Source organism: Pelecanus crispus, chromosome Z (genome assembly GCF_030463565.1).
Source record: "Pelecanus crispus isolate bPelCri1 chromosome Z, bPelCri1.pri, whole genome shotgun sequence".
NCBI classification, from domain to species: domain Eukaryota; kingdom Metazoa; phylum Chordata; class Aves; order Pelecaniformes; family Pelecanidae; genus Pelecanus; species Pelecanus crispus.
In genome coordinates, this window is record NC_134676.1 from 58,435,587 (window position 1) to 58,455,420 (window position 19,834).

The 19,834-nt window shown below is 34.5% G+C and overlaps 1 protein-coding gene across 1 annotated transcript in view; it reads right to left on the reverse strand.

Annotated features, from left to right (window-relative positions):
- Nucleotides 1-946: 946 nt before the first annotated feature.
- CHD1 (chromodomain helicase DNA binding protein 1) overlaps nt 947-19,834 on the reverse strand; it is a 54,673-nt gene continuing 35,785 nt past the window's right edge. The window contains exons 18-36 of the mRNA XM_075725831.1: nt 19,005-19,154; nt 18,258-18,406; nt 17,873-17,969; nt 17,689-17,784; nt 16,569-16,745; nt 16,205-16,365; nt 14,838-14,879; nt 13,979-14,109; nt 13,427-13,565; nt 12,541-12,691; nt 11,426-11,548; nt 10,912-11,049; nt 8,344-8,607; nt 7,776-7,916; nt 5,456-5,634; nt 3,548-3,644; nt 3,277-3,334; nt 2,140-2,350; nt 947-1,931 (exon numbers count right to left, since the gene is read on the reverse strand). Coding sequence (XP_075581946.1) covers nt 1,568-1,931; nt 2,140-2,350; nt 3,277-3,334; nt 3,548-3,644; nt 5,456-5,634; nt 7,776-7,916; nt 8,344-8,607; nt 10,912-11,049; nt 11,426-11,548; nt 12,541-12,691; nt 13,427-13,565; nt 13,979-14,109; nt 14,838-14,879; nt 16,205-16,365; nt 16,569-16,745; nt 17,689-17,784; nt 17,873-17,969; nt 18,258-18,406; nt 19,005-19,154 — 2,868 coding nt within the window. The 3' untranslated portion in view covers nt 947-1,567. The remainder of the gene's footprint in view (nt 1,932-2,139; nt 2,351-3,276; nt 3,335-3,547; nt 3,645-5,455; nt 5,635-7,775; nt 7,917-8,343; nt 8,608-10,911; nt 11,050-11,425; nt 11,549-12,540; nt 12,692-13,426; nt 13,566-13,978; nt 14,110-14,837; nt 14,880-16,204; nt 16,366-16,568; nt 16,746-17,688; nt 17,785-17,872; nt 17,970-18,257; nt 18,407-19,004; nt 19,155-19,834) is intronic.

Below are 19,834 nucleotides of genomic sequence, written 5' to 3' on the forward strand. Positions count from 1 at the left end.
AAACCGAGTCCCAGCCTACATTAAATAAGCTTAAAACAATGTGCAGCAACTATGCCTACAGTTAGATCCTAACAGATAGTCTGTAGACAGATTTTGGTTCTATATTAATGCTTTCACATAAACCTGTTTAATTGGAAAAAATGCTCAACATTGCAAGGACAGAGAAAAATTGGAGCAGCAGATACAGCTCCCACCACATGATGCCAGGTGAGATACCTTCCCTAATTATCACATTGTGTATTAAAATTAGTACTTAAAGCGTTTAATGTTTTTATGGGTAAACCTTTGAAAAAGTAACACTGTAGAGAAAAACAGAGCAGAAAACTACAAGAGCCCACATATCCTTTTAGTTTAAATTTAATTTGTCAGATAGAAGTTATCTATGTACAATCAGTGTGCATTGTAACAATTCTGTCAATAAAGTAATTCAAATCTAAAATATTAACTGGCTGCATAGCACATTTGACATTATTGCCCATGTTGAAGAGGGAACACAAATGGATTTACAATAAATTTTGGCTGATTTGGATTCTGAAGTGTTCAGATATTTAACACTCCTTCTTTAAAACCAATGCACCTGAAAAACTTTCCAGAGCACAGTTTAGCTGGATATTTCTTACCATTTCATTACAAACAATCACAACATTGACAGTTCAACGGGGGGGGGGGGGGGATATCCAAACCAAAAACACCCCCAAAACCAAAAACGTGTATCTAAAGTATCCAATAAAAAAGGAGCACTAAATGGAATAAAATGTTCCCTTTCCCCATTTTTACATTCTGAACAGTGATTCCATCAAGATATTTTATTACATGTAAGTACACTGATTGTGTTTCATACTTGTGACAAGAAGGCCTGAGTTGGTGGGGAAAGGAACAGTCAGAAAAAGCCTGAGGGAAAAAAGCTCATTTAATTAATTTACAATAATTTACAGCCATTTGTTTCTGTGTTTTGTTTTTTATTTTTTGTTTGTTTGTTTTGTAAAAAGGCATTATAACTGATCACAAACAGGAGAAATCCTGGCTATTTTACAGTTATAGGTACAGAATTTAAATATTCAAGCTTGTGATGAAAAGCGGCAAGGTGGTCGCAGTGTACAATGTAAACAAGTAGCTTTGGAAAGTGAACAAAGTCCTTGAGAATTCTTTACTAAGAAACAAAAGAAAATAAACTCCTCATTCCTTCCTGAAATATGAGCACAGGTCAGTGTTTAAAAGTTCATTTACAAACATAATTTAAAGTGTGTTCAGCCTAAAACCACTTTGACATGAAGCATTTTATAGTAAGATCCAGTCTGAAAGGGGCAGTGTTGAGGTCCCTGTAAAAGTAAACATCTTCCATTTCTTAAAAAAAGAGTGCCACAACATTTGCAGCACAGTGCAGCATAAACTTTAAATACAAAAATATTTTTCTTCTGTTGGGATAATAGACCTTGCATCCTGGAAAGAAGTAACAATACCGCTACTGATAGAATATCCAGTCCGTATCTTTCAAGTCATGTAAGGCAATTACTGTGTTAGTTTACTGTATATGGCTAAAAGAAGGTCCAGAAAATGTCAGTCTTCGTTATGTTTTCCGGCTACTCCATGTATGTTCAGGTGTACTTTTGTGATCTGATGAGTGTTCAAATGGAGATCTGTGTCCTAGGGGAGATCTTGAACCATAAGGAGACCTCTGATCTAATGGTGACCTTGGGCCACTACCCGAAGCTCTGTGGTCCATTTGCCAGTCTGAGTGGTACCTATAATCTCTAGAAGATTTATGATGGCTGTACTCTGAGGTGGAACGGTGATCTGAATGTATCCTATGGTCTGAATGGGAACGGTGATCTGAATGAGCCCGGCTGTCTTTTAAACTTCCTTCCAGGTTTGACCTATGGTCTCTGCTCCTGTAGTCATCTAACTTTCTATGTTTACTATCGCTGTAGTATCTAAAAAATAGAAATTATTTCTATTAGTGTTGGTGAACAAATATTAAGAGCCACAATTATGTCAAATCAACAGAACTGCATTATAGAGATATCTTTGCAATTTTGCATTGAGTAATGCAAAAGAAGATGTTTTGGTGCTTGCTGCAAGCATACTACAAAAACAGGAAGGGAATTCTGAACAGATTTTAAAATTGCTGAAGAAACTTACCTGCTGTCTTGTTTGTAGTGATCCCAGTCTCTGTGATCTTTTCCATTGCTGAAGGCTGAATATGGCCTTTTTCTAGACTCATTTTTCTTGTAAGCATCTCCCTGATGCCTGTCTTTATGATGATCGTGGTATTGTGAAGCATGTCTATCAGAAGAGTAACTGTCCCTGCTACTGTCATCATGGTTTGTATTCTCCTTTAGTCTTTCCACATCTGTTTAATAAAGCAGAGGTTAAAAGAAAATCTGATAAAGTCTCTTCTTCACCTAATTCAAACAGCACTTCTGTCAGATCTAAAGCACTATGAAAGTGACATTATAATTTGACAGAAACAAGATCTAAATCGTTGAAAGACAAATGCACTAATGCAAGTCAACTGAAAGAAACCTAGAAGTAAGAGGGAAGCAAGCTAGAATGTTGATGTATAGGACTTGGAAACTGAACTTTTCAACCTCTCCATTCAGTCTGTGAAGCTAAATGTGGTCCAAATGAGCAGGGAGTAGGGGTACCTTTAGTAAAGCAGTTTTAGACAGAATGGTAGCAACTTCCTTTCTAAGAAGGGATGGCCTTAGTATGAGTAAGAATTTTAAAGGTACACCTTGTTAATGGAAGACTTTCAGTGGTATTCCTAAAATACAGTATGCTGATTATAAGTCCATGAATATATACTTGAAGTGTTACACAACACAAGATAAAAGCAAGTATTATACAATGAGACAGGTGAGGGAGCATAGAAAAATCAGTTATTGTCAACAATACCAGACAGAGCATGTAACTAATTACAAACCTCAAGGAATAGCTTGCTTTCTTACACAGTAGTGACATTACAACAGCTACAAACAGGCACAGAATTTCCAAGAAATGTACAGGTTTTGAGTAGACCTCTCTCCCTCCCCCAAATTAAACATAAAAACTGCTTCCAAAATTTTTTTAAAGTATGGTCAAAACTTGCTACTAAAACCAGGAAGTAATAGCTTCAGTCTGCCCTCAGCTGGATTTCATCAGCAAACTAGTAAAGTTTTACTGATCAGCCTATCTCTGATACTTAGCAGTGTGGGAGACAGATCTAGGAGACATGTGAAATGCAATAAACGTGAAAACTAAGATATCTAACACAAGAATAAACTCAAGGTTTCTTACCTGGATTTCTAATTACATGTGTATTCACATTGCTGCTAATATTCTGGTCATTGTGTTGCTAAAAGACACAAGTACAAAAACTCATTGCTAAATCCCAAAGTTCATCTGAATTCATTAGAAAAATATCGTAACAAAAGAGACTACTTTACTGAAAACACAAATGCTACTTGAAGTGTATTTCTATGTTCATTATAATCCTTTAAATCTAATAAAAGAGTTGTAATACTTAAAATATGTATTTGTATATTTAGAAAGGGTCTGAAAACATTACCTGAGACTCTTGGCGTTTTTTGATTGCATGTTTATACAGTTTGTGCAACTTTCTGGCATCAAATTCTGTAAACTTAGAGACAAAAATCCACAAATTCCTGAGGAAAAAGAAAAGAGCAGTTATAATTCTTCTATACATTTGTTTTTCTTGTATTATGCAACAGAACATGAATTTAACTGAAATTATTTAAACAGTACTTCAGTAAACCAGAAACACTATAAAATTTACACAGTATTGCCTAGCTGCACAGCAAACATTACCTAGCTGTATTTCAAACATTTGAAAGATTAATTCCTTTAACAGTTTGCCATTTTGTAATATTTATTGTAAGTACTTCAGAGTGCAAAGTGCATGGAAAGTAGTACTAATAACAACTGTGTTACTAGAATGATTTGTGAAACTGCTTAAAAATGTTATCAGTTTATGTACGTCTTCTGAAAGTTTGTTTGAATTTTGAGTATTTACCACTCAGTAAATAAAAATTTAGGTAAGTAAAGTAAGTTAAAAAAAACCTTGAAATCTCTTACAGTTTAAGACATTTGACCTACAAGCCTCATTTAATGAAAATATCAGTGAGAAGTTTTCCACAGAATTCCAAAGCCTGGTCAAAGCTTTTGAAACCAAATGAGAACTGTGACAGAGGATGGAAGTGGCATGACAATAAATTTGTGCCTAATCTGTGCTTGAAGGAATGAAAGAAGAACAAATTTAAGTGTTTTGCTGTCAAGATGCCAAAACCCTGAAGAAAACATTTGCTTCTATCATCACAGGTAACAGATCTGAAGTCCAAGAGACTACAGAATACTAGTGTTCAGAAGTATCTGAAGCATGCAGGCTCAGGAAGCAAATTTGCTCCTTCACTGTGTTTATTTTAGCATTATTAGTTAAACATTGTAATTTTGGTCTAGAGGTTTACAAAAGTAGACAGTCAATGGTGTGCCTAATGACACCTGTATAACTTTATATAAGCTAAGTAGCTGAACTACACTTCTTATCAAAGATAGCTGAAATATGTATTTTAATAACCTATATGTAATGTTGTAACATTATTATGAATAATTGCTCTATTAAGAGTTTCTATGTAAAGCAAGGTAGCATTTACCAAAATGTAAGACATGGATCTTGTTTGTATATCTCGGATCGCCTTAATATTTTGAAGTAAAGCAAGTAAAAACAGCAGAAGCATTCTATTCTAGCAGAAATCTTCAAGAAAATGAAACACTTAAGACTTTTGTATATGGAAGTGCAGGATGTATTTGCAATCACAGAAGATTAGAAGTGCACATTCTGAGGAAGGTAACTCAAATTGCATTAGGACCTTAACAATGAAATATAAGAAGTTTGCAAACCAACAATTTTTCTTATTTTTTTTTAAATTGTCACCTCATAGAGATGCAAACTCCTCTTTCATTTTTGAAATACATCCGAGTACATTATGACAAATACTTTTATCAAGTCATAGTTAATATGTGATTTAATTTTAGACTATATTTTAGAATAAAGAATTCTGCAACTCAAAATCAGACAAAGTTCAGCACAAATTTAAAATTGCCTATTTTTAGCGGGAATTAAAAAAAAAAGCCTCAAAGTTGAAAAACCAAATCCTTAAAGGCAAGAATGCTTTTCCACTAAACACAGTCTAAATAACAAGTTATTTAGTGTTTGCTTTCAGTTGTAAGAAGATGACCCCACCTACTGTACAAAATGCATTGCTATTCAGTATGTAAAAGTCAATCCATTGAAAGTCAGAACCATCTATAATAATCTTTTTATAGATCCCTATTTAAAACAGCAGAAAGATACAAGAAAGCAAGAATAAGAAATGAGAGAAATAATTAAAAACTATTCTGCTTAATAGAAGCAATTATACATTTTCCTTTTCAAGCAAAACCAATGAGAATAACTAACTTTCTCCACTGTTTAATTTGTTCAGGATTTGTGTACTCCTTTAGACATTCAGTAATGTGATCCCCAATTTTGATTAGACACTGTCTAGTATGTTCCAGCTGCTCTCTTTCAGAAAGGCCCTTCTCTGGTCGGTCCAGCTGTTTCAATGCTGCTTTGACAGGCCTCATTCTTTCTTTGCACTGTAAAACAGAAAAAAGGGATGTATTAATTCAAAGAAAAAAAAAATTCTAAAATGCGACTCAGACTTTATTGTGAGATATATATACAGGCAAAGACAGTACTGTTACAAGACTTGCTCGCAGCTCTTAAAAATGTTTTACAGGTTTCTTTTGGAAAAATTTGTATTTTAAACCCAGTTGGAAATCTACTCCTCTATGAAAGCATTAAATTATATAAAATACAGATATCAAGGATTTAAGAAAGCAGTAATTTAATATAAGGGATTTTCTGAGGAAAAGGACTTACTACAACTGAGTTTTATAATCATAACTTTCAGCATAAGTATATAGGACAAGACTTACACTTTTTAGCACCTTGAAATCTATACAAACTCAATGTCAAAATTAAATATAAGAGTGTTCAGTAAATTTCAAACAGATACTTTCTGCAACAATTAAACGTGGCACTCAGCAGAGGATCAATATTGCTTCTCTGAGCAGTTTTTAAATGTCTGTCCTATGCAGATACTAGCAGAACTTGTGCTATCTAGAGTAAAGCTAGTTTGGGTATATCTAGGTTAGTAACAACAGTGATGGCAACACAGTTATATGTCATATGTGCATTCTTGAATTTTCACATTTTTAATCAAATGTTTTAATAATAAATCCAGATAAAACCAGTTAGCATGACTTAAATTACAGACACTTGCTTAGGAATTCCATCCAACTACAATGGCATGGCAAACAGATGAAATGCATATTCTCCTTGTCACAAAGAGCCAAATTAGTTAAGCCTGAACAACCCATGGTAGTAATTTCCATTTGAAAGTGTAGTTAAATATGCTGCATCTGACCACAGCACAATGATATACACACATTCCAGAACAAAAAGCCTGGACAAAAAAAATGTTGTTCTATACACAGACCCAATGTAGAATTAATCCCAGTAATTCCAAAAGAAAGTCTGTAGATTTAAAAAAAAAAAAAAAAAATTTTTGAAAAACCAAACAAGTGTTTGGAATGGAATTAAATGGAATATCACCATTACCATGTAAGCATCTAGACACAACTCAGAAAAATCAGTGAAGCTGTTCCATTGCCAGCTCATGCCTCTATGTAATTAAGCAGCTGCATTACATACTGCACTAGCCACAGCTTAAAGTAGCCTTTAAAAGACAGCTTACAGAGTGCACTGCTTAAGTATAGAAGTGATCGGAAAAAAATGTAACTGTACATGGAAATCAAGTCATTTTCTGTCACTTGGCCACACAAACATATCCACCTGAATTACTCAAGGCTGATCGTGGAACTCACAGGTGAGTTACTTGGAATGTTTAGAATAAAACCATACATAACCAGTCACTGCCATACTCAAGAGAATCTTACTTGCATGTCACAGCCAGCACCCACAACAGCCCCAATAAACCTGCCTGGCAGAAACAAACAACTCTTGAAATCTGAATCACAAAACACCCACAGGAGAGCAGCTACCCAAAGTAACTCACTGCTACCTTTCCAAAGGCCCCAGCTGACCTATAAAACTTTACAGAAATTGTGTGTACGTACCTTTTTTCCTCTAATATTAATTCTGTTCTTAGTCAGAAGTAGTGATTAAACACAATTCTTTCGGTGTCAGAGAGATTACTCCAGCATACATGGGCTGGAGCCCAGCCCTTTCTAAGGGCTTTAGCATTTGTTCCTTCCTGTGTCTACTAATTTAAGTCTGCAATACTTCAGGAGGGAAGCAGCTGAAACTTAAATTTCTCTTGTTATCTTACAAATATACAAATAAAGGCATATATAAAGCAAAGGCAGAGACTCCAGCAATTGCACTGAAGTTCATTCATGTCTGCTCTTTAAGAAGCAGGATACACAAGTTATTCTTGAGGATACATCTTTACAGTCTGTATTTTAAATCTATTCAGCATGCAGATAACTGGATAAGTTTTCCTACTACCCTGCACAAATACAGTAAACAAAATAAAACTGCTAGAATGAAGACAAAAATTACTTTAGTACAGTGTCAGTAACATTAATTGATCTGAGACTTTACTAGCAAAAGATCACCTGTGTTACTGTGCCCAGTAACAATCAAGAACATCAGAAATTGTCCTCATTTAGACTGTCAAGCGTAAACGCTAACTTACCAAAAAGGGACTTACCACGCTAAAAGTTTTCTGATCCAGTTCTTCAGATTCCTCAGATATAGGAACTGGTTCACTAGTTGCAGTAATATGAACTGGAGTATCCAACAATGAAATTTTTTTAGTTTTTTCTTTATTTTCAGATTTGATTTCATTCACCTAAGAACAAGACATAAAAATATTTAAATAAGCTTTAATTTGGCTCTGGAACTATCCTATAATATATGACAATTCCTGTAACTACCGCATTCTCTTCAATAATAGGAATAAAAATTATGCTGACATTCAATGACAGTACATTTTACTTTCTCTGTGGGATAGAAAAGGAGAATGGAAAAGGTATAAAAGCAATTTTGCACACACTATACTCTCAGTCCAACTAAGATACATATCATTGAAGATGTAATTTCCCATTTCATATGCCTGTCCTCATGGTTTCAGGTAGTAAAAATAAAACCTTAAATTATGTAAAAGACTTCAATGAAATGACAACTGATCAGATCTAGAATACCTTTTCATCTCAAAATCATTCACGAAAACCTAGTGGCCTTTTCTAGTGCTATATAAGATAAGTAAACCTAGTTACCTTCTCTTCCTTCACTTCTTTTTCTTTCTGTGTAGATTCTTTTACTTTGTTTTCTCTCTTTTCTTTAATATCTTTTTCCTTTAATTCTTTCTTATCCTCTTTTTCTTTTTTCTCCCTTTTCAAATCCCTCTTATTTTCCTTTTCTTTTGTCTCTCTTTTTTCTTCAGCTTCCTTCTTTATACCAATATCTGGCTCAGGCTTTTCTTCATTTTCTTTTTCTGCTTTAATTTTTTTATGTGGATGTTTCACTGAAACAATCTCATCCTGCAATACGCAAGCATATATGTCACACAAACTGAGTTCCTATCTATACAAGTTTTGTAACCATCAGATTAAAACATACTTTTTATGTGTGCATTTTTTTCTTTTTGGACATAGATTTAACACCTGTCAAATAGAACTGAATGGAGTCATGAAGAAAGATGAGAACTACTCACTCACTTCCTTGATGTGACAAAGCAATTACTAACTTGGCAGTGGTAGTCAGGGTGAGAAATTATGTCCATTTTAACTTAGAATTAACTTAGAATTCTGTCCCTCTAAAAGGTAGTTAGGCTCTGAAGAGCTAAAAACTGTAAGGAAGTAGGTCCCACAAAACTGACCTGTCACACTCAAGTGATGGGGATGTTAGAAGACCTCGGTTCTAGTTAGCTTTGTCTCAGTAACTTTTTACCAATTCCATATTAAACATTCACAGGAGAAGGTAACAAAGCTCCAGCTCTCTCTTTTCCAGAGGTGTTCTTTTTATTAGGCTTAAGAAAAGGTCTGTTACAGATTGTCTGATAGGGGCCCATTTAATTATTTGAAGGTGAACAAAATACCACACCACTGGTCTTTGTAATATTCACTTAGAAGGTTTGAAATGGAAACTCAAATCCTTTCAGACAAAGAAAATTGCTATAATAAGCAATAAAAGTATTATGTACAGGTGCAAGATTCATTATGATCTTTGAATTGATTTGAAGTACACTGTGGAAAGGCACATATAGAATCCATTGCAGAAAAACATGAAAGAATGCCCTATACATGAATCCGAACAGGTTACTTAGATGAGATATCAAGTAATCAGCCCAACCAGGACTTCAGTATTTAGGTATCATGGAAGCTTCCCGTCAAAAATCCAATGACCTCAAGAGTTTCCTGAACGTTCTAGCAGTTAAACAGGTAAGTTTCAAATATTGCAAACAGTATGGAAGCTAAATAGCTAAAGCCAACTGTTTAGGTGGCTAAAGCCCATTTTTACATATAGTTCAGTTTTCAGAAGTGCAATTGTTAGTCTGTGTCCAAAAGTATTAAAAGTGATGAATATCTGTTATTAAATATACAAACAGCATTTGTGTATTTACATTCTGGGCACTTTTCCAAAACATAAACAAATCAACCAACTGACTGGCAGCATCTTCTATTTTGAGTGGAGATGACATCTAACACTCATTTTTTAAGTAGTATGAAACACTTCATTGCTTAGTTTTAGGATTCAGTTGCCCATGTTAATTTACTGGGAACACTTACACTGACACCACTTACAGTTCTTAGTCTCACATTCCAGACAAATTATTGTATCTATAAACATAAGCCAGTCTACATTCAAAGTTGTTTTTAGTTTGGTTTGTTTTTTTTTTCCCCCTGGCTTTACATTTTATTCTTCGTAGTACAATTTAAATACATACAGGAATGCTTTAGTTAAAAATGACTATTTTTTTAATAGATGTATCATGGTTCTTCTAAGGCTGACTCAGTTTTAACTATGTATTCATATAAGCATTTTTTCCTCTAGAGTGAGCTGACAATTAAAATAATTTGTAATAGTTTAAAGTGGTTATGTAAGACACTTCAATTTAGTTTATACCAAGTAGTATTTTAATGATATGCATAGATTTGCACTGAAATTAGGTGTGAAATGACCCTAAACTTTATCTGAATTTTTATCTCTACTGGTTTCTGCTGTGTGATAAGTGTTCAAAATAAAAAGACACAACAAAAGCAGAGGCCTCAAAGAACACAGCAGAAGTAACAGAACACAAGTTTAAAAAGTCGGTTAAACAGTCTTTTTGGATAATGAAAGCCATGCCATATACAGGAGCTTTCACATGCAAGTCTTGAAATACCACTTATTCATGCTGCTCATTCTAATTGAGCTTGATGGGCTTTTTCTGCACCTGAATAAGGAGCTTCACCTGAAGAATCACTATTAGTAGTAGTAACATAATAGCCAGAAAGTTAGTATTATAATTGTGTGTTACATTAGGTTTGCATTTCTAGCAGACACAATGCTGAAGTCTTTAAAGAATGCTGAAACCGAGCAATGCCACTTGTAATTAGACCACCACATTTTTTTTATAATACAGTTTGGAAAACTACTCATAATTCCTCAGCTACTGACTTATCATTAAATTAAAATAGGTACAGTCTTCCATGTGCTTGTACTGATGCAACATCAACTGTAGTGGCCACAGGAAAAGGATGACATTCAGGTGCTTCAATTTTAAGTCAAGCAGAAGATAAAATAGAAATCAATACTAATAGGAAGAACTGAATAGCCATCTTTACCATATGGAAGGTATTTACCTTGTTATCCTCATCATCATCTTCATCAGATTTTTCTGAGGGTTGTGGTGAAGAATCACTTTTTATTTCTTCTTTCATTTTTGCAGCCTTTATCACCTTATTCTTCTTAGTTCTTGTTTTCCTCCTCTTTGAATTGCCCTGAATGCAAATTGGTCTCTTTAATGTGCCAACTGAGAAGCATCTTTGCACCACAGTTACAAAAAATGTTTTTTTTTTTTTTTAAACATCAAACAGAGGGTTCATTTTATTTTATTTATCGCCACTAATGACCACCACTTTTCTCAGGACTGGAGACAGAGCATAATGGAACAGTAGAGAATACATACAAATAATAAGACAGTAATACAATATGAAACTCGCAATTAATCTCTTGAGTTAGTCTCATGTAATATGATTAGCAATACAGAGTAATACTACACAAAGAGCAGAACTAAAAAAGAAAAAGAAAAGGATCAGCTGACATGCCCATAAGCGTATTGTTTTATCTCACTAATGAATGACAAATTTTACTTACTGCACCAGCAAGCCTTTGTGCTTCCTTCCTTGCAAGGTCTTTATTCAGTAATTTAATGAGGTAGTCTGCACGGGTCTGTAACTGCTTCGCCTGGGGTTTCTTATCTGGATCATCAGGCAAAATCTGAGGAGAACAATGGTAGTATCACAGCTATGAGTACATATTATCAAGTTTGGAAGATGCTAGTCCTAGCCTGGAGTATGCAGAACAGAAAAAGCTGCATAAAAGAAGGTGGAAAACCAGTCCACTTCAACTATACCTAGCAAATATGCCAGCATGCTTGAAGCAATGGAACATTTCTTAAACGTTTTCATTTCTCTCCAATCATGCAGCCAATGCAGAGTCTTGGAAATTGCCTTGTAGTTTAAAACAAACTCAAGAAACCAACCTCAGATTCTTGTTTCCACTCTGATAGTTTATCCAAGAAATTCTGAGCTCCTGTACCAGTCATCCACAGAATTCCTGTCTCTGCCTCATTCATCTAAATGCAGAACTCACTACAGGATATTGCAGACGCCAAAAATGTAAATGGGTGGTTTCAAAAAACAGGCAAATTAATGGAAGGCAGGAGTAGAAATTAAACTAATTTGGACACAACCCTGTCTGCTCAAATCATGAAACTATAGGTTGTTGGCACTGTCACAAAGATTACTTCACCCCAGTCTTTCCCTCAATACCTGTTGCTCACTATTGCTATGGAGCTATTGCACTAATTCTCTAGTACAGCTATTCTCTTGTTGTGAGTGAAAGACAGACACTTTCAAGTGAAGAACCTGGGAATTAAGTGGGGATGGGGAAATCGAATCAAATCTCTAGAAAACCCTCCCTTCCCAAAGTTCAAGAACACAAAACTTGAACATCTCAAACAGAGGAGGAAAAGACTGAAAAGTCAAATGACAGAGGCCGAAACTACATGGAAATATGGCAATATAACTGACTGCAAGAAGGCATACTTAAACTGAACACACAAGACCTACACAAGCATATGAAGAAGTACCATTGATGTATAATGTCTGCAATTTCAGTTATCATAAAATAAGCTCTTTCAGTAACTTTTTAGTAGCATTATTATCGAAACAAAAAGAGTCCTTGATGAAATGTTGTAGATGACATACCTTCTGTGTCAAACTAAGATCAGGATCCATTTTTATCATTTCCCAGCTGCCATAACCATATTCATAGATGCCTATTAACAGATTGGAATCATCTTCCTTACCCCAATCTATATCAAAATGAGCAGCCTTGGTGTGGCATGGGATGACATATCTAGCAGAAATAAATTAGAAAAGACAAATAAGGGATTTTTACTTCTGAAGCTTAGCAAGGGGGAAGGGAACACTGCAAGTGATGTAGCTAAATTTATCTTCTCTGCTAAGATGCTGGTATGTTTAGGAAATTAGTCCAAACATTTATTGTTACATTTTCTTAAGATTTCTATAAAATATTTATTGAAATCAGCACTGAACTGTATTTTAAAGGTGATCAAGACTAAAATACGAAGAACAGACATCTCTCTGTGGCCATGACCTGTGTCACAGAGTTGGCTAACCATGAATAAAAGCATAAATCATCATCCAAGTGTAACTGCTAACTAAGTGGATAGTTTAGGGATTGTGATACACAAGGTGGCAAGGGGAAAAGTTCAGAGGGTAGAAACAGCTACTGCTGTGCTTTGAGAAATACTGCTTTCCCCTCAAGCAGAGGTGACACATAAACCAGCTCCTCAGCAAGCCTGAATTTGAGTCCTGGTTATTATTAGTAACTGAACAGAGTCCCCAGTGGATATAATCGAGAAGCCAAAGCTGGTACTGGCTTCTATGGCAAGGGAAGAAAGAAGAACAGATGTGCAGCAGCTTACTGCTGCCAGTCCTTACCAGGAATAGAGGGACGATGCTGTCATAGTGTGCTTTGAGTCAAAGTTGTCTGAAAAAAGCTGATAAAACTTGAAAAATTTTCAGCATTACTACTTCCTTTAAAAAAATCCCCAAAAGAAAACAATACCTTTTTCTTTCTTCTGGATCTGAAGGAATGGATTTGTGCAATGGTGCCAACTCTTCTTCATGAGAGATGACTAGCTTTGCATTCACCTGCACTCCTGAGATGCGGAATGTTGGACCTTTAACTTTCCCAAGTCTACCTCCTTCAAATAAAGGACAAAGCTATTAAAAGTATTTACCTTTATGAATATCATACAGGAAAATGTAAAAACCAAGTCAGATTGATGCTATAGCAGCAAATACACCACATGACTTTTTCTTAACCAAATGCTTGAATTAAGCTCCAGAATCAAAAGGTCTTCCAGATAATAACAGATTACTTTTAAATTTCACAGCAAAGCAAAACCATACTACATTCTCCAATGACAATTCACACACAGAAAGGGGAAAAAAAAGAAGTCATCTTCCTATAACCCTTTTTTAAAATCACCCAGCATACCAACATTTTTGTTTGCATTTTCCCCAACAAAACTGTTTTCTGTTATGAGCAGTGCTAGAATAATTCAGACTTCTTGACGTTTTTTATTGCCCCCCAAGCCCCCTGAACACATCGTACCTGCTCTTTCTTGTCCAGATGAATTGTCCTTTAAAGCTTTAATGCATCCATTATGTACAAGCTCTCCCAAACGTCTAAGATCTGTCTCTGATTTATCAACTAATTCAGCATCTCTAGCTACAGCATCTAACCTGTAATAAAACAAATACACATTTTTGTAGCTCTGAAACTTTAGTAATTGTGAATGACTCCTTCAGACTTTGAAACTAGAGAAATGGTCATGTTAAGTTATCAGTCACCTGGCACTTGCTATGCTGTGTACAATTTTGATCCAAGGAAAAAAAAGGTGATTCAGGTATCAGGGGACGATACAACAAGAACTGTAAAGGACCCTAAACCTACAGTTTTGAGTTAAATTGCTGTACATCTCTTTAAAAAAAGAAAAGGAATCACTATATGTAATATGTTCATATAGACTATAAATATTTTTAAGGAAAATGAGGATGGAAAGTTTTCCTTAAAATATGGCATAATAAAGAATCTTAAAAATAAGAACTGACTGGAAGGAAAATGGAAAACTAACTTTGACAATCACACTGGATAAACTGATAGGCTTTCAACAGGCTATCAAACACAACAACTGAATGATTATCACCAATGAAGATTAAACAAGACAGCAGGTAAAGTATAAAGAAAGAGAGTAAGCAGTCCTGCAAATTGAAAGTTTTGTTGTGTGGCTGTTTGGATATATACCATACATGAAGAAAGGGAAGATATTAAGCTAAAGTCATATTACAGTCAAGGCAAAAGATTAGTCACTGTATTTTCTCTTCAGCCTAAGGCTTTGTAGTATATTGTTCTAATTTTTATGAAAACAAGGTTCCAAGTTGCTACACAAATAATTATCAAACAAGTTTACCTTTCAAGAGGGCCACCAAATTTCTTGTAACTCTTGATAAACCTAGTAACAGAAAATAATTTTTCCATTTAAATGTATGCTTAACTAACTACATTGGTTTTAAAATTGTATTAATACAATTATTAATCTTAGTATAATGCTATATGGACAAAGGGCGGGGGGGAGGGAGGGGAGTACAGAGAGTAGGACAGTTCAGTATATCCAGATAACCCAAACAAAGTCAGAGTTATAATGGTTTAAGAACTGATGTAAATAAAACAATAGAAGGTACGATTTATTTCAGAAATTGCTTTATTAATTTCACAAGACAGAAGATTCAGCAGCTGGATGTGTCTAGTAAAAAAAATTTGATGTGGATTTACAGTAAATAGAGATTTCAAACATTACACTATGCCTTATATAGTAAAATGAGCACTCTGCAACAGATGATTTGAAGATTTTGGAAAATATGACATGAAAGATACTCTCTGTAGGAATGTGTAAGTGATGGAAAGAAACTGAAGATACCCACAATAGAAAGGAAATTAAATAAAAATAAAATTAATAGAAGTAATTTCAAAAAAAGTTTCCTCAACAATCAAGGCCTCAAATTGCTAGTGCAAGCACAAGAATAGCCTTGAAAAAAGTACCAATTTACTGTGTTAGATGAAATGGAAAGGCAAAAAGGATCTTTAAAGTTATTTCTCTAACCAAAAATATTTTGAGAGCTTTACAGCTTTTTAGAGAAACATGTAGACTTAAATTTCAGAAGCAAAGTAGCATTTCACCAACTCAAAAAGGTAAAACAAAACAATTACTCCTCCTTCTTGCAAAAAAATATTTTAGCATGAAATATTGAAGGGACCTGCTGTACAAATAGGATTTTATATTTTTTTACTTCAAAAAAGCATGATATAACATTAATTCAATGACAGTGTTAACCAGTTTAAAAAGAAAACAAAATCCACTCAAATTTTTGTAGCTGTCACCAAAGATTTACATATTCTTTCAGCACTGCAGTTTTTAGATAAAATGGTGGGAAGCAGATTATTTTGCTTGTATGTTAAAAGAAAAGCTCACCCATTGTAACAACTGCTTTTTGAAATCAGTGTCTTCATGAGTTGCAGAAATTAAAAAATTTAAAACAATCAAGAATACTTTTCAAACGTAATTTTATCCCTCATTAAAATGAGTTCAAATTCTTGCCATGACAGTTCACTATGTCAGCACCACAAAGTACACAAGGTAAAACATTAAATGCCTAGAATAAAACAATTTCAAATAAATTCAGGAAAAATAAACTGCCTTCTGTACTTTCAAGCTCTATAATAATAGTAATAAAAAATTTGTCTTGTCCCTTTAAACATGCATGTCCCCCCATATCTTACCGCCTGATCTCTGCATCACTAAATCCTTTAATATTTTCTCGAGGAATGGTTCGTGGTCTTCCACGTTTTTTTGGCCGTTTTCTTTCTGAGATGGAGTCACTATCAGATCCAGAGTATCTTCTGCTCCTACTGCGCCTCCCTTCACTTCCATTAAAGCTGATCTGGAATTTCAGAATAAGTAGTTCAAAGCTACATGATTAACAAACATAAGTTTTACCTAGCCTGTCAAAAATGTGTGTTCAGAAAAGTAAAAAAAAAACCAAAACAAAAAACAACAACCCCACACCCAAAATCCAACAACAATCCCCAATAAACAAACTAAACCAACAGCAACATAAAAGTACAAGTCAGAATGAAGAGACACCTGTTTTGCACAGTTTCTCATCCTTGGGAGCATGTATATTTCTTCAAGCTCTTTTTGTCTTTCCTCCTCTTCTATTCTTCGCCGCTGGACTTCTGGAATGATTTCTTCCCAATTTCTTGAGTTTCTTTCTGGTTCCAACTCAATATCATCTTCATCCATATTGGAAAAGTTGGCCACCTTGTATATCAGAATATACATGTTTTGATCACATCAATATATGACTTTACGTGAAAAAGACTAAGCAACTAATATTTTAGGAAACTTTCTAGATAGCATATTTTATGCATTTATATATATACTACTGTTTATAATACATATAAAATTTATACATACAAAATGCTTCATGAAACTGTCGCTAATGGAAGTATTTTTATTCATTTATGAAACAGACTCCATGCAACATGGGCTGAGAAAAGATGAGAATCTTTTTCTTCTTTTAAAAGTTGACTAATACAGATGCATAATGAAACACATGCCCAACAGCTGTATGAATGTTCAAATGATGTCCTTCAAAACAGAGCTAATGACATCTGAATGCCTAAGTTAATGTGAAACTATAATAATATAAAACTAACCAGACATTAATACACTGTAGAAATCAAAATATGTTGCAAATGAATAATCAGGCAGGAGAGCTATTTAATAATCTGCTCATGTAAATAAATACATCGTGCCCCACATCTTTTTGGCACCCAAATTATGATATGTTTAACTGGTAACTCTTAAAATACCTGGCATTCAGGTTTATTTCAGGGCTAAAAGCTATTTCTAGAAATCATCAACTAAGAAATGCAAACCTTCTATTTTGTGTTCAACAATACCACAGCTACTTAACAACAAAGGCAGTAAATAAAACACAACTACCTAGAATTCTAAACACTAACACATTCATAAACATCTCTTATTTTATTAGCAAAATACTTAATGTCTTTTTAAATGTTTATACTGATGGTAGGTATCCTGTATATGTGAAAAGACATTTTATCAGAAAGAGATACAGAGCTGAGTTACTTAAATCTATTTCGTAAGAATGAAAAGATGGAAAGGTACACAAAAGAAAAATATTACCGTTCACAAAGGAAAGTGTAATTATGGCAGGAGGGAGGGAACAGAGCAATACCTTGAACTGTGAAAGCAATTCATCTCCTACAGTTAAGGGACCTGGCTCATTTTCCCGAGTTTCAGCCCTCTTCAAGATTTCATCTATATCCATTTCCTAAAAAAGTAGTAGTTTCTCTTTACAATGAAATAATTCATATATATTTTCAATTGGTTTATGTATCTAGTCCAGAGACACTACTTACCTGGGGCTCCTGTTCTTCCCCTTCAGGTTCTTTAAAAAGTTCCTCAGCACCAAACTTTAAAATTGCTGATAACTCCTCCTTATTAAAAGGTGTTGAGCTGAAACAAAGGATGTTTCAGGGAAAACATTTTATCTTAGCAACCTGAAAAAGTTCTCTATAATCACAAGTCAATTAAGCTTTCTTTTTACTGTTAAATAAAAACTACATATATTTTTAATACATATATTTAATATGCAAATAAAAATCTACAAAGACAATATACTTTGCATCTTTACTTATTTACCCTTATTTTGCCTTGCATTAACCAAGTAAAATAACTTACATTTTTACTTACTTGTCAAATATACTTAAGGGTAAATTGATATGGAAATAAATAGAAATATACCTTGAAGGAGTAGAGCCTGTATGTAGTACGGTTTTCCCTGTAGTGTCCATTCTCTGAATTACTAAATGATCTAACACCATCTTTTTCTTGGCTCTTTCAAGAATATCTTCTTCTACTGATCCTTTTGTGACTAGCCGATAAATATTAACCTATGTATATTTTAAAAAAGGTAAGCAACAACAAGGAGAAATCTCAGTCTTCACTACATATCGTCTGAATTTATTGACTGGTTTCAAATATGAAGTACTAGTTCAATCATGTTACTACAGTCTTCACATAAGCATTTTAAAAAAGCAGAGAAGTAAACTCGTAGACCCGTCTTTTTTTAAACATCAGTGGTTTGGCACAAGCATTGCTACAGGCAAAACTGTCATATTTCCCATTATTACTGTGTATCTTCTGCAAGAAAGAACCCTTTCTTCTGCAAGAAAGAGAACTAAGAAATATTTAAGCAAGGGGGATGTGCCTGATGTACCAATTATTTTCTAGAATGACATAATGCCAATGAATGTGGGATGGACAAGCCCACAGCTCTTCTCCCTCTCCCATCCATATATCACAGCTGCCATATTATCTCTCCGTGTAGGGAGATTTAAAAGAAAGTTAAATGAGCATTACTAACATTTCTGGACATACGCAGCAAGTATTAGTTATTTTTAAAAATGTGAAGACTGAATGGTGCAGAGTAGACACCTACTGTACAGAACCCTCCTTCCAGGTTTGAAGCTTAAAGCTGTATGGGCGTACCTGTTTCTTCTGTCCAATCCTATGCGCTCTAGCCTGTGCTTGGAGATCATTCTGTGGATTCCAGTCAGAATCAAATATTACTACAGTGTCAGCAGAAGCCAAGTTGATACCTAATCCTCCAGCTCTAGTAGACAGTAAGAAGCAGAAGTCCTGAAATCATAAAATAAGAAATAGTTTTATATACAGTACTTGTAATATTCTTAAAGGAACCAACATGACACTTGTTTATGCAGTCTGTGGCACAGACTACAAAATCATATACTACCAATTCCGTAACTGTTCTATAGTTATAGCTTAAGTGTAAAGCAAACATTGATATCAATTTCTTTCATAAATAGCTACTGACTTCTCAACAGTTTAAAGGAAGCAGCATCCTAGAAGATGATCACCAACCAAAAAAATCCCAACCAAAAAAATGACTGGCCAAGAAGTACAAAAACCCTACTGTTCAATCCTTGTATGTTACAAAGTCCCTCTCCCACATCCCTTGCCCCAAGCTCTGGAAGCCTAAGCAGCCATGTCTGCGCAGGGAAGATGCTTGACTCTACAAGTAACTTTAAGAGACAGGAAGCAAAAGTCAGGTTCAATGCTGTTCAACATATTCATTAACAATATGAAAATGGAATAAGCAATGAGGTGAAAAAGCCTGTAGATGATACAGAATTATTCATTCAGAGACAACTATGGAGGACTGCAGAAGGATCTTGAGACATGCAATAAAACAACATATGAAATTCAAGATAAATGGGTTAAAAAAAAAACCAAACAAAAACCAAACCACAACAATTTTCAGTACAGTTACAGGAAACAGCAAACCATTATGCTCAGGT